General features: G+C 42.7%; 1 protein-coding gene across 1 annotated transcript in view; it reads left to right on the forward strand.

Annotated features, from left to right (window-relative positions):
• Positions 1-13,818, forward strand: part of PDCL2 (phosducin like 2) — a 40,241-nt gene extending 26,423 nt beyond the window's left edge. Inside the window, exons 4-6 of the mRNA XM_075930397.1 lie at positions 2,797-2,940; positions 7,019-7,227; positions 13,557-13,818. Coding sequence (XP_075786512.1) covers positions 2,797-2,940; positions 7,019-7,227; positions 13,557-13,732 — 529 coding nt within the window. The 3' untranslated portion in view covers positions 13,733-13,818. The remainder of the gene's footprint in view (positions 1-2,796; positions 2,941-7,018; positions 7,228-13,556) is intronic.
• Positions 13,819-15,345: the final 1,527 nt, after the last annotated feature.

Genomic DNA, 15,345 nt, shown 5'->3' on the forward strand with positions numbered 1-15,345 from the left:
GAAAGGCAGTCAGCCTTTGATGCCCTGGGAACACAGGTGTGCTGCCTGTCCCTGACTCTACCATAAACAGAAACCAGACAGTAAATGGGCTAGCTGATGACCCGGGGCCTCCCGTCGCCCTGATGGCTAGTACCAGTAATTGACACGCCTGCACTGTCCCAGGAGAGGAATCTTCACCCATCACATACCAGAGGTGCCCATTGTCTGCATTTTCCCAGGTGTAAATTATGCTTTGCACCCTTCGTGGGAAACTTGGTGTTCAAAGCCATTTTTCCTAATTGGCCACTTGAAACCAGGAAGAAGCCTTCATGACCCAAGGGGTATAAAAGAGGTTCAGCAGCCCACCCCATTTGAGCTCCAATCATCTATACCTGCTGGCAGGTATTGATTGTCTCCCGAGGTCTGTGGGACACCCAACCTCGCCCTACTTCTTCCCGAGGGATTGAGAGAAAGACGCTGGCCACGCCAAGTCTGGAACGCAGGGGTGAGAATATATACCTACTATGTGTCTATTTTGCATGCATTTAATAAGAGCTCAGAGAACCAAAAAGGTTTCATGGTACCTGTAAGTGACTTATTAGTGTAATTTCTGTCCTGTCCTTTGTAGTGGCTGTGTTATCTGTAACACAGCAGTAGCATTTAACAACTAAGTTTACCCTGTAACAATAAAATAGTAACTGTTTAAGCTTTAACCTGACTCCTTCAGTTGCTGTAACAGAACCAAGCACAATTTAAAAGAACTTCAGCCGGTCATAAGGGACTCACTGCCCTGACTGTCGGCTGACAATCACGAAGCGCCCACCGCTAAGCAGGAACACTGCTGTATAGTCACCTCGGTGGAGCAACCACGGGGACCCTCGAAGAAGGGAAGGTTACTCACTTTGTGCAGTAACTGGAGTTCTTCGAGATGTATCCCCATGGGTGCTCCATACCCACTTTCCTCCCCTCTGCTCCAGGCTAACGGAATCCAACGTAGAGAAGGAACGGAGGGAACGGCCACCAGCACATGCTTAACTGTCAGCCTAAGCAATTGTGCAATAGTGCAGGAAGCGCTGGTGGCTGGGGACTGCTACCAAAGATCTCCAGGCCATGTGTACAGCAGTGCTGACACACCTAAGTGGGGCACCCATAGGGACACATCTTGAAGAACTCCAGTTACTATACAAGTTGAAACAAAATACAGGACTATGTAGCACTTTAAAGACTAACAAGATGGTTTATTAGATGATGAGCTTTCGTGGACCAGACCCACTTCCTCAGATCAAATAGTGGAAGAAAATAGTCACAACCATATATACCAAAGGATACAATTAAAAAAATGAACACATATGAAAAGGACAAATCTAATTTCAGAACAAAAGGGAGATGCGGGGGGGGGGGGTATATGTCTGTGAGCTAATGATATTAGAGGTGATAATTGGGGAAGCTATCTTTGTAATGGGTAAGATAACTAGAGTCTTTGTTAAGACCCCGGCGTAAAGTGTTGAATTTTAGCATGAATAACAGTTCAGAGGATTCTCTTTCAAGTGCAGTCTTAAAAGGCTTTTGAAGCAGGATGCAGGTAATTAAGTCATTGAGACGATGTCCTTTCTGGTTGAAATGGCAAGAAACTGTTTTTTCTTTGTGATCCTGTCTAATATCTGTTTTGTGGGCATTGATCCTTTCTTTAGCACTTTTATTTAGCACTTTCTTTTTAAAAGTCATCTGCAGACTTAAAACAATGGGATGGTTTATTTCACTAATATTGATAAAAGTTGCCCCGTAGCTGTGTATTTCACTCATTTTCTACATTGTTGTTATTTTTATAGATGAAGACTGCCATCTAGTGCTTTTCAGTTCAACTAAGTTTAAACTCTGGTTTACTTTATTCAATATATAATTTTGTTTTAAAAATCATAAAAACCCATTTTGGGCATTTTTTTGAATTTGTATTGCTTGCCTTGTCTTCACTACATTATCAATATAGATATTATAGTATGTTTGTGGCTTTAACATTCTTATTCCTTAATATTTTACAGTTGGTCCCCGAGTTACGAACGCATCGACTTACGACCGTTCGTATTTATGACCAACCTCCAATACTGCCGGTCCCCGAGTTACAAATGAAATCCACACTTTCATTCACTTGACATACAGCTGTTTGTAATCCAACTTAAGAGCAGATCGAGTTATAACCTAGTGTTTGGTACGTAACTCGTTCGTAAGTTGGGGACTGGCTGTATATCCTTAATGTTGCTTATAAGTACATATAGTTTCTTTCCTATTTTCAAATATTGACTAAATGCCAGCACTAAAGTCTTTCTATAACAAAATTATTCCAATAAACTTTAAGGCATTCAGATATAGATTACAGCCTCTTCCCGAGTTACGAACGAGTTACGGACCAAACAGTTGGCTGTAACTCGATCCGTTCGTAACTCGGACCCCATTGAGTTACACACAACCGTGCTGTTTGTAAGCGCGGGTCGCATTCATAACTCGGGGACCACCTTTATGACTGCTCCATGGGAGCTTTGGTTGTAAGTGCGAACGGTGGTAACTCAACCGTTCGCAACTCGGGGAGTGGCTGTATTTAAAAAATTGATACCTTATTTCAAAATCAGTTGCCCCTTTCCCAAAATGTATAGCAGTATCTCTCTAAAAGCTGGCTGAAGTATTAAAAGTTGAAAATCATGGCTGTGACATTTCAATTATAGATGATAATGGGCTTAATTCAAAGGAACTAAGAGATACAACATTTATATTACTGTAAAATATATTTTAAAAAATTGTACCAATGTGTTGTTTCTGAAATAGGCAACAACGGTTACAAGAATTGAAAATTCTTCAGAGAAGACAAAAATATGGAGAGCTGAGAGAAATTTCTGGTGAACAATATGTGAAAGAAGTTACAAATGCTCAAAAGGATGTGTGGGTTGTAATTCATCTATATAGATCAAGGTAATGCTATGATTATATTTTTTCAAAATGATTTAAGATTCTAAAACATTTAGCAAAAAAGATTCAAGGTAATGAGATATTAAAGATGATATATACAAAATAAATTATGTCATTGTTTACTATATGTCCACTTGGGGGGAAGAAATTGTAGGGAAAAGAATTCTTCTGCGTTGGTCTTCCTTGCTCCATCAGTGCAGTACATAGGATTTCTTCACTTTTGACTCTCACAAAGATAATGCAAAAGATCCTTCTTGCTAGGTACTATTGGCAGACATGAAATGTGCTGGAGGGCAGAGTTCTTCTGCAGCCCTCCTCTGGGTTCCTCTCTAAGGCCTGGTCTACATTAGTTTAGATCAAATTTAGCTGTTTAGTTAATTTTCTAAACAGAGATCCACACTACCAAGGGCTATGACTTTAAGGGCCATTGAAATTGATTTTAGTACTTCTGCTTTTCATAATGGGGAACATAAAATTCAACCTGTCATGGTTGAATTCCTGGTAGCGTAGACCCAACGTAGAGAAAGTTGAGGTTCTTGGCCTCCAGGAGGCATGACACAGTGCCCTGCTCTTTGCAGAACTTGTGTCTCTACTGTTCTCCAGGTGAACAGGAAAATCCCTGGGAAAGTTTGAATTTCATTTATCACGTGGCCAGCGTTGAGAGCATACCTCAGAGCAGGCAGCACACATGACCATTTTCGCAACTCGGTTCGGTGATGTGATGGGAGCCCCCAGGGGTTAAAGCCGACTACCCGGTGAAAACTACTGGATGATGGTGAAACAAATTATTTTTTTATTAAACAGAATGGTTCTTTTATAAAAAATCAGTGACTTTTAAATGAATTTTAAATCAAGCAATTGCCTAATGCTTTTACAGGAGGGGAAAACTGAACCAAACTGCACTTAACTGATTACAAACTTTATGATTATAATTTGATTATATTACATTACTATCTCTAATTCGCTTAAGGCAGCGCAGCATGCAAGCAAAAAATACAAAACCAAAGCCAATATAATGATGATAAAAACTCCGTCCACAGCCAGCCCCTCTATGGTTATTTTAGAGCAGCTGGTGGAGTTAGTCATTAATCTGCCTCTACAACTTAACAACTCCTGGGTTTCTGTTTCTAACACTTATACTTGGCCTAAATACAACACCACTACATAACACAAGATTATACAATTTACACAGTGTGGTTAATAGAACTCAGTTACACTCTACAGAATTACACAATGAAATTAACATGATTCAAATATTAACTAAACCAATAACTAATATATTTAAGCAATACTTACAAATCCAGCAACGATAACAGCGTAAAGATACACTAGAACTTGGAGCATGCTCAGAACTCGCGCACTCCTATCTTTGACTCGAAGGGTGGGGAGGCAGCCTCAGGGTGATCAATCCTTCAGCCGGGCAAAAAGACACGTGCCCTCAATACACGGAACCTCCCTAAACAAAGGGGTCGAGGGTCTTTTATAACATAACCTGATATCCGGTACATTATTAGGGTCTGTTCCCTGGCTGGGCCTGATAGGCTGGTAATGAGGTAATGTGCAATATTGCCCTATAGGATTTTTCATGACGTCTGCCTGATGGCCCCGTGGACAGTGCCGGGTACAGACATGGTCAGTGTGCATGGCAGTTGTCTTATCTTCCTCTTCCTACCTCCCTACCTTCAAGGACCGGTCAAGAGAGTCTTATTTATCTCTTGCAGCTGTGCTCTATCTTTTCATGCTCACTTCCCTGTTCTCAGATGCCTACAAGGTTAAATTCCGTTCACAGAAAGCTGCATTGTGCACTTACAAGTTATGCTTTCTCAGAGTGTGTCAGCGGCCTACATTTTCTGTGAGGGCTCTTTGTGTGGCAGAATGGGCAATGCGCACGCGAGGCCGTGGTCAAAAGGACCTATTCTGTGACAACCGTGACATCCAGGAGTTCATGGACCATGAGCTCCAGTTCCTAGGGATGCAAAAGAGTGCCGGCATGAAGTGTTCAGGAGATCTGAGACCTCATCAACATGTGGGGAGAGGAATCCATTCTCTCGGAGCTCCGAAACAGCAAAAGAAACTATATCTATGCAAAGATAGCAAAGTATCTGGTGGAGAAAGGATACTCCAGGGATTCCCAGCAGTTTTGAGTTAAAATAAAGGAGCTGAGGCAGTCCTACCACAAGACAAAGGAGGCAAATGGACAGTCTGATGCATCTCTGAAAACAAGCTGCTTCTGTGACCAGCTGCATGTGATCCTTGGGGGGGACCCAACCAGCTTCCCAAGCCAGACTGGAGTTTACCCAGTATTCTCTGGGCTGCAGTGTGGAGGACAGCATGGTGGTGGAGGGGGAGGATCTCTCCCTTTGAGCCACTAGCCACCGTCTTCCCACAACATCTAGCTGGCCTTCATAGTGGCAGTTACTTCTGTGAGAAGGGTAAGTGAAATAGCAGCCCTGATGGTTCAACTTCCGTATACAATTTTTACCAAGGCAGACCTCATCCCAAGTTCCTTTCTAAAGTTATATCGGACTTTTATCTCAATGAACCCATCTACCTTCCCACCTATTTTCCAAAACCTCACAACTCCCTGAGGGGGAAGGTGCTAGTGATGAGGAAGATGATGGCCAACACCTTGGTTATTCTAGAAGAAATGGTGTGAGTATACGGTATGGAAATATAGATGTACATTCCCTATTGATCACATGAAATTGGAGTGTTTATGACTCTGCTAAACATATTAATAAACTATATTTGCAAATATACAAGAGTTCCTGTAGTATAAGTGTCACATCTGAGCACATCAGGGTTCCCATCCATAGAATAATCAAACACTGGGCTTGATCCTGGGACAAAGGACCTGTCAACCGTAAAGGTGGTGATTGGAAATTAATAAGCAATCTTAGATCAGGCAACTGTACAAAAGGTGAATGTGAAGTGATTAAAGAGGTAGCAAACAGAACAAAACACATTACTAAGGATACGTTTACACAGCAACATTATTTTGAAATAACTTTTCTGCGTCTACACAGCAGGCAGTAATTTTGAAATAATGTGAAAATACTGTTCAGCTGGAGGACTTCTTACTTTGTCTCTTGTAACCCTCCTTGTACAAGGAGTAAGGGAAGTTGGAGGAAGAGTGCTCTGTTTTGAAATAAGTGCTGTGTAGACACTCCCAATTTTGAAATAAGCTATTTTGAAATAAGTTACGCAATTGATGTAGCTCAGTTTAGCTCAGTTTGGGTAGATTATTTCGAATTAAGCCCTGCTATGTAGACGCACTATTAAGAAAATAAAGCAAAGCACATCATGCTAAGCTAGATTAACTAAAGAAACTGGTTACAAATAATAATTCCTCACACTAGATATTGATATAGATAGATTCCTTCACAATACAGGTATCTTTCTAGCTTGGGTCCAGCCATTGCACTCCCCTGCCCCTTCAGTCCTTTTGTTTCCAGATGTTTTCATGTATCTCTTTCAGTAGGGTGGCGGAAGAAAAGCAAACTGAACACCTTGATTGTTTTCCTTCCCCACCTTATATAGCACTTCCATAAAATGGGAAATCATTGTTTGATTCTACCACTTCCCAGTGGAACAGTTCAGCAGTCTAAGATGGAGGTTAGTATCTGATGACCAGATCACCTGACCGTGTAACATCTCGTGTCCACGAGTCAGTGATGGTCTGCAGGAAGGTCTTGCCTTTTGTCAATACATTGTCCTCACTGTTGGGCCATCTTTTCCACTGTTGAACCTGAAGAATTAATGGTGGATGTCACCCAAAGTACCATAGTTGAAATACAGATACATGGTTAATATTTCTAATTTCAGATACAAAAATAATGCATGCATTTAAATAGGATAATCTTATTCAGTAAACCATAACCTTTCCAGTGATATCTTTTTTGAGCTCTTACATAAAACATTTCTTAGTTATGTCATATTCATATCATATGCATATTTTCATAAAAATGTGGAGTGTAATATCAGTCATTTCTTAAAAGGTTATTTGAATAGGTTCTAGTATTTTATTGAATGCTACCTACTATTGTCAGAACTTTCATCAAACCTATCCATTCTTTTCTAGCATCCCAATGTGTTCATTAGTTAATCAGCATCTCAGCCTGCTAGCCAGAAAGTTTCCAGAAATAAAGTTTGTCAAAGCCATTGTGAATAGCTGTATTCAAAACTACCATGACAGATGTTTACCCACAATTTTTGTGTACAGAAATGGTCAGATAAAAGGCAAGTTCATTGGAGTTACTGAATGTGGAGGGACAAATCTTAAAATAGAAGGTAATATATCAAATATGTTCAACATAATTTTATAGTAATCTTAATGTAGTTAATAATTACTAGTTTATAAGATCACTTCTTGGGGTAAAAGTCTTTTATAGTGTTTTTGTGCACTAAATAGGAAACATTAGGAATTAGCTGTTAATAAAGCTTATGTATTTCTACTGTAGCACAAATATCTTATTGATAGCTTGCAATGCTATACATAAAGTGGGTACGGATGGTACATGTGTAACATCTGATCTTTGCTATGGGGAGGATTTGATCTAAAAAAGGATATATCTTCTTTGTTAGGTGTGAGTCCCCAGCCCATTTCCATGAGACCAGGTTATACAGGAGCCTTTCCCCTATACTATCCCATTTCACACAGGGCTTTGTGACCCTACTAGGAGAAAACCTCATTGCCTGTATGACGATCTGAGGAGTAAGATGTCACTTGACAAACATTTTTGTCTTTTTGTAAACTATCCAAGTTCATTAATATATACTCTGTGGCTATTGCAACACTATTCTGTCTCTACATTGTAGGTACTTATATGGCCCCCATTACCATAATAGCTGAGCAAATCACATTCTTTTAATGTATTCTCATAATACTGCTCCCCAGTGCTATGAAAATTTGTGTTTTTGCCACAGAGTAACTAACATGCATTTGCTATTCCATTGTAAAAACATACTGGAGACAGGACACTGTACTTTCACCAAGAGTAGGGGAGAGAAGTGTTGTACTCCCCCCCCTCAACAATGCAAAGGAGTCATAGAATAATTCATTAAAAAAATTCTTTGATTTTGGCATTACAAAATAGTAAACTAAGGCTACGTTTAGACTGCATTGCTTTTCTGGGATACCTCTGGAAAAGTAATGTTGCGTCCAAGGAACATGTCCACTTTTCTGAAAAGTTTTTTGAAAAAGTGGATGCGCTCTTTCGCCATCCCTTTAAACCTCATTCTACAAGGAATAAGAGATGTGTCAAAAGAACACTTTTTTCTGAAATTTGGTGCTGTGTAGACACGCCACTGAAATATACCCAAAAAAATATGTAGCGTACAACAGCATATAAAATTAAAAGGAAAAAAGATGTATGCAACAAATGAAGTAATAAAGTATGTGTTTCAATGTTTGCATGATGAGGAATTACTTACATAAGCAAGAACCTGTAACAAATTTTCAATTAGTGTGTGTGTGGAGGGGCTGTTGCTAGAAGTCCAAAATGGTATTGAATATTATAGAAATGTACTTGCATATGGATACTTTGGGAGATGGAACAGGGGCGCCATTTCAGATTTGAATATGGGGCAGGGGACTTGTGCATGCTGTGAGGGGTTGAAGGAGGCGGGGAGAGAGAGAGAGAGAGAGAGCATGGGAGGCAGATTGAGGACAGTGATTTCAGCAGTGTTACTGAGCATGCTCAGTATATGCCAAGCACCAAATATGGGGGGTGGGAGGGGAGGGAACAACCAATTCTTCCTTCTTTGACGGATGTCCTTGTGGGAGTTCCACATTAGGTCAGTATGCCGCTACTGAGCCATTGATCAGTTTTTAGAGAAGTGAGCCTGGGGTGCACATGCATTCATCGGCATCTGCATGTTTCTAGGTGGCAGGCATCACACATGTGTGAACCCACCCCATCCTCAGTTCCTTCTTTCCCGCCTTCAGCCAGAGACAGAAATGATCAGTGCTCCCTATCTCATTCACGTTTTAGATAATAATCCCTTTTAAAACCAATTTTTTTCTCCCTAGTTGATTCCTCGGTAGCCTACTTCAGTTTAAAAAAAAAAAACAACAACAAAACAAACCCTGGAATACAGTAGTTTTTCTCCCAGTTTATCTCCTCACCTGTGGTTAGATAGCTGTTTGGCACCATGCCTGGCTTACTGGGTTTCAAGTGCTGCTCTACATCCAAAAATCCTATCTCCTTCACGGACAGGCACACACAATGTGTCCACTACCTTGTAGAGGCACAAGTTGCTCAAAAATGCCTGTATTGTGCAAAAATGAAGTCGCAGGCTTGACAAGACAGAGACCCGCATCTCAAGTTAATTCTCCTTGAGAAATCTCTCAGACATGGGTCAACAGCCCGAGGAACAGAAATAAGGCGGAGGCAAAAAGCCTGCCAAAAAGCGAGCCTCATCCTTGCCTCAGGAGAGCTGGCACCAAAGTGACAGTCTCCCAAATAGCCAGTGCCGAGACAGGCGGTGGCACCACGCCTAAGCACTTATGATGCTCCCAGCGTCTCAGGAGCCACTAGCGCAACTAGCAAAGTGGGGCGCTCAATATCCCACTCTGAGGCATCAGACCTTAAGTTGCCTGCCTCATCAGCTGGAACAACTGATATGACTTTGCCGATGCAGCATGAGAGCACAGTACCAGCCATATTACCTGGCACCAACATTTACACTACAGAGGTACCTAGCATGGCTCTAGTCCGCTCGGCATTGGATTATGCCTCAAATGCACCAGTGCTTCCTACTATGGCACCGTCAATGCCAGCTCAGCAATATAAGCAACTGTGACGTAGAGAGGATTGTATTGCTGTGTTGCTTTATACTGTGTGTGGTTCCTATGGGTTTTGGGCACAGCAACATTGTTTGAAGGAAGGGGGATGACTCACTACAAAAGTGTATTTGGTCTCTCACTCCTGAGGGCCAAACATAGGAGATAACTCCTGCCCAGGAGCAGGGCCGGCCCGAGCCCTTTTGGCGCCCTGAGCCCGGGTGCACAGCACCTCCCCGGAGCACACGGTGCATGCGTTGGCCCGCCCTCCCCCCGGGGAGCGCGCCCCCCCCGGGACGCATGGCACATGTGCGGGCCGGCCACAGCCACTGGCGCGCAGTCCGGGGCCCGCCCCCGGGGCGCATGACACATGTGCTGGCCGGCGCTGCTAGCGCGCGCTGGGCCGTGTAGGGCCCCTCGGCCATGGGGGGAAGGGCTCTGCTGGGCTGGAGCCGCAGGGCTGGCGCCACGGGAGCTGGGCGCACAGCTCCTGATGGCAGCTGTAAGGGACGCCTCGTGCCCCTTACAGCTGCCATCAGGTGCCCCCCATCGGTTGGCAGTTGCCCGGCTCGCCCATGCCTCCGTCCGGCCCTGCCCAGGAGGGAGACAAAGGGTAGGTGGGGCTGACACCAGGCTGGGGATTAGGTCCTGGGGAATGAGTCAGTCTCAGCTGGGTTAGGATGAGAGAAGGGGCTTAGAGCAGGAAAAGTGGGGAGAAGGGCCCGGGATCCCTTTTCCCAAGAGGAACAATGCTAGCTGCTCTTTGTTCCAGTGTTAACATCAATCCTATGCTACGCTGTGTCCCTGTCCACGAATAAACTTTCTATTCTATCTGCTGCCTGAGAGTTGCATCTGGCTGCAGATGGGGGTGCAGGGCCTGGTGACTCCCCCACACTCCGTGACAGCAACATGCAGACTAGTAAGTCTCTTCCACATTCAATTCACCATTTCTCAGATCTGAACATTCTCCTGCTATGTTAACATCACAAATGACATCTCAGGAAAGTTTTTCATACAAATTTAAAGACGACCTTTATGTGGGGTTCTCTCCAGAAAACTCTCTCCCCCCCATCAGTTTATTTACGCTTCCAGATCATGCTTTAATTATGGGAACTTTTCTTCATGGTATGGCAATCCCTGGGTATCTCCACTTATGCCATACCCACAGTGGCAATATTTGAACTGGCAACCTCACAAAAAACCACCACCATAGCCAGAAACGACATTTAGTGCTATATTTCCCGTCACCACATTCCCCACCTATGAAGCAACACAGCAATAGGAACCACCCATCCAAGTTACAGACCTACACTTGGAGTCAAACGAACCTGCTCCAGCACATCATGTGCCTCCAACTACCTCAGATGACTTTGGACATATTTAGATCTTTTTAAATGTGCGGCTACTGAATTAAATATCCTCCTCCAGAAGGTCACCGAAAATCAGCATGAATTAATGGACAAATTCCACTCAGTAACACTGTCTAAAATTGCACTACCAATTAATCCAGAAATAATGGATGCAAAGATGGTGTGGCAAATCCTGGCATCAACCACTCCTACTTCCAAAAGAGCAGACAAGAAATACTACATTTTGCCCAAGGACTCTGAGTTTCTTTTCACCCACCCAACACCTAACTCTCTCATAGAGGAAGCTGTACAACAAAACTAAACAGCAACAATTCTGGTCCATCCCAGCGGACCATGATAGCAAGAGACTTGATTCATTCTGACAAAGTTTACATATCCTCCACTTCACAATTTTGTATTTCCAATTATGCTTCTTTATTATGTAAATATGACTACAGAAACCACCAAACTCCATGAATTTATTGCGGACAGTTCTCAGGAAAAAAAGACATCAGTTCAAAGCACTGACATCTGAGGGTCACATGATTGCCAGAACAGCTTTGCAGACTGTGTTAGATGCTGCTGATACTATCCTTAGGCCAGATTTTAAAAGATATTTAGGTAACTAGTGGGATTTTCAAAAGCATCTAGGTGCTTTCAACCTGGTCTTTAGTGAATAGTTATATACACAAGTGGTGACATGAAAAAGCACTAAAGTGCTGCCCAGAGAATCGAAATAAATTCACAAAGGGCATCTTATTGTCAGATCAAAGAAAATGTTGACACCCAATCCAGAAAGTCAGTCACCCTTTAAATCAAATAACTGTAAGGAATAAATTGCTGCTTTGGAAAAACAAAAATGTTGACCCAAAAATTATCATTACAAAATCACAATAAAAACCAGAAGAGTTTATATTAGAAACATATTCTTGATGATGATTCACTATTAAAATCTAAGTTAAATAGCATTCAGTCCTCCATCTGCACCATTTACAAATGTAAACAATGAAGGCTAAAAACTAATAAGAGCATCCTTTGAAGAAGTAAATTAAGACTCTAGTGAGACTTTCCTTGTCATCAGAAAAACGGTGGACCCAAGTCCGTCAGTTGCTACAAGGCTTTAGGCATCCTAATCCCAGGAGGATGGATTGTTTTTAACACTAAAACAAATGAGGCTTGCCAACTGCTGGTCCAGAGGATCTGTACGATATTTGACCAAACCCGGTCCCCTTGCAGCTCAGTGCAGAACTTCAGCTGAAGTGGAGCTGCCCTGTCTGGCTAACTGGAGCCTTCAGCCTGGCTGAGTAGTGCCCTGCCTGACGGGGCCAAGGCCCTCTGCCTTGCCTCTCCCCCTTCCCCTGCAACCAGCTCACCCCCAGCCCTGGTCCGGGTTGCCGCTGGGACTTTCCCTTAAATCAATTGTTGCCTGGCTGGGACTCACCTGGGAGTGCCCAATTCCAGTCCAGCCTATAGCAGAGCCCAACGGGCAGTAGAAATCCAAACCCAGTGTGAGGGGAGGAGGCTGTGCAGTCACTCAGGTGTCTGGGGCCGGTTCCTGCTCCCTCCTGGCAATGGGGTCCAGCCCACCCATGCCCATCCCGGGGCACCTGGCACCGCGCTGCTACCAAGCCCATTGCCCCTGATTAGGGCTGCCAGTGCTCCACGCGGCTCTAGCTGTGGGCCACCCACCATTTGGCATCTGGCTGGGGCTTCCAGAGCAATTGCCAGCCACTTGCCATATGGCTCCAGCTCTGGACTGCAGCTACAGCCCTAGAGAAGGGTTGAAGCTACTGCTCCCAAGCCCCAGTTCCCCAGCATCCAGACCTCCTTGTTGAGCCCCAACCATATTCATCAGAAACCCCCAGCAGAGTCCCATCGCTCCTGCATCTGGGGCCTCAGCAGAAGGGGCAAAGCTGTCGGTGGGCCTAGGTGGGGAGATTGCCTCCCCTAGCCCTATCTTCACCAACTACCCATGTCACTTTAGAAGATTTGACAGGGTCAGGCCAGAGGGGTACAAGAGAGTTACAGAAAAGAGATATATTAGTCTTAGATTAAATAAGTTTCTTTTCCCAAGGTAAACTGTCAGAGGCTAGTCCAAAACCAGTGGGAACTCACCAGAATAAATCAGGGCAATTAAGCACATGGAGCTAATTAAGTGGGTTTAAAGAGTCAAGCCAAAACTAATTGGAACACCTGGGGCCAATTAAAGAACCAGTTGAAACTGGTTAAACAGAGCTTGTGGGGAGCTGAGAGGACAAAGGGAGCTCTGCAGAGGATTGAGGAGGAGCAAGCACAAGCAGTACTAGAAGGAAGAGCCTGTGATAAGGAAGGAGTGGAGAAGTTGCTGAGTGGTTTTGTAGCTGTCTCACAACTTGTATTGGAGACATTTACAAGCAGCTGCTTGTACAGGTCCCTAAGCACACTGTATGAAAAATGCATATTGTTAATTTTTTTCTATTCTGTTTTAAATCATTTTGTTGTTACAGAGCTTGAATGGAAATTAGCACAAGTTGGAGCAATAAAAACAGACTTAGAAGAAAGTCCCAAACAAAACATAACGGATATGATGATGTCTTCAGTTAGAAGTGCTTCTATTTGTGACACCCACGCTTCTAGAAGGGACAATGGTGAAACCAAAAGTTACTTGCATGGGCATTTTTAACACTAGTACTCTGTGCTGATGTGTACATGTGTTTGGTCAACATATGTATGTTTATTACTGGTTTCATAAATCTGAAGCAATGCAAAGATTTGTTCTATATTTATACTTAGTTTAAACTTGTAGAAAATAATTAATATATTGTAAAAAGGCCAAAATCTTCCCTTGGATATACACACATGGCTCATACTGAAGTGGAGGGGCCTTGATTCTCCACTTCATCTAAGGTTCCACTCAACTGGAATGAAGAGGTGGGGTCAGAGGGAGCTATTGTTGCTTTCTGATTCAAGACTGATGGGCATCAGTGCCAGTTGCGATACACAGGGGTAATACCAACTAATGTCATTGGTGTAGCTGAATTCCACTCTGCCAAATTTCTTCCTCATTTTTTCCCATAAAGAAACTGGCCCTAAGTGTATTATTATATGCACACCCATCCAGGAGCAGGATTTAGCCCTTAATCTGTTGAATAATGCCCATATTTTTTAGTACCTGAGAACTGCTTAGTTATCTTCTCCAAGGTCACATATAGTCCTCCAACTGTTTCCAATACTGACATTTAGTCCAAGTTTTCTTGAAGAGAAATGGATGCTTATTTCATAATAGTATGGTACAGTCGTGGATGAACAAAGCCTAAAAGTTATGGATATAAATGTGGGGAAACACATCCTAATTAGGTACTATTTATTGAGGCTATTTATTCAAATAATAATGTACTTTTCTCATGCAGTTCTCCTACCCACAACTGACAAGGTCTCACTGCACTAATGACAACTTCCCTGTATAGTCTACTCAGGGGCATATCTACACTTAAAACATTGTATTGATTCAGCTTTACTAATGCAGCCAGCTGTGCTGCTATAGCTCATTAATGAAGATGCTCTTAGCCAATGCGAAAGCACTCTCCAATTGTCTTAACCCACCTTTCAGAGAGGTGAATTAATTAAGTTGGTATAATTATGTTCTGTAGGGGTGTGGACTGACACAAGTTTGTAATGTTGACCAAACCTAAGATGGTTCATGGACTATTTATGCAAAAATGTGCAGCATTCAGTTTCCAGTCAGCACCTGTATGATTGTAGAGATAAATGAGAGAGCGAAAACTTAACAGGATGGACAGCTTCCTACTGGCTGCTTCCTGAAGCTAATTTGATTCAAGAATACATTAATAAATTTGCACATATTAATCTAAATAATTTCATAGTGGGTTTGCTCATACATTCCACGCATCACAGCTCGTAGCACTTTCTATGCAAGCAGCTAAGAACGGCCCATTGGTATCTGAGGTATTAGTGCCTTATCTCTCTCACTCCAGGGTGTTTTGGACATTTTTCTATTAGTATTCAAGATGAGTCCCAAAGACTCACTATTGCTTTCCTTTAAGACACTTATTTTAATGATCAGATGGTGACTGACTTAGTTAAACTGTCTTTCATCAGCTCTTTCTTCAGTTATTTCCAGAAAAAACATATTTTTAGTTTCCTTTGGAATTAGGGATGTAAAATTTAGAGCCTGAAGTCACTGACTATCCTTTCCCCCACCACAATATCACCAGCCTTTCCCTATGTTGATCAAGGCCTACTCCACTAAAGCTCTAGCTTTGTCGCAAGGCTTCT

The sequence above is a fragment of the Pelodiscus sinensis genome, chromosome 5 (genome assembly GCF_049634645.1).
Source record: "Pelodiscus sinensis isolate JC-2024 chromosome 5, ASM4963464v1, whole genome shotgun sequence".
Lineage (NCBI taxonomy): Eukaryota > Metazoa > Chordata > Testudines > Trionychidae > Pelodiscus > Pelodiscus sinensis.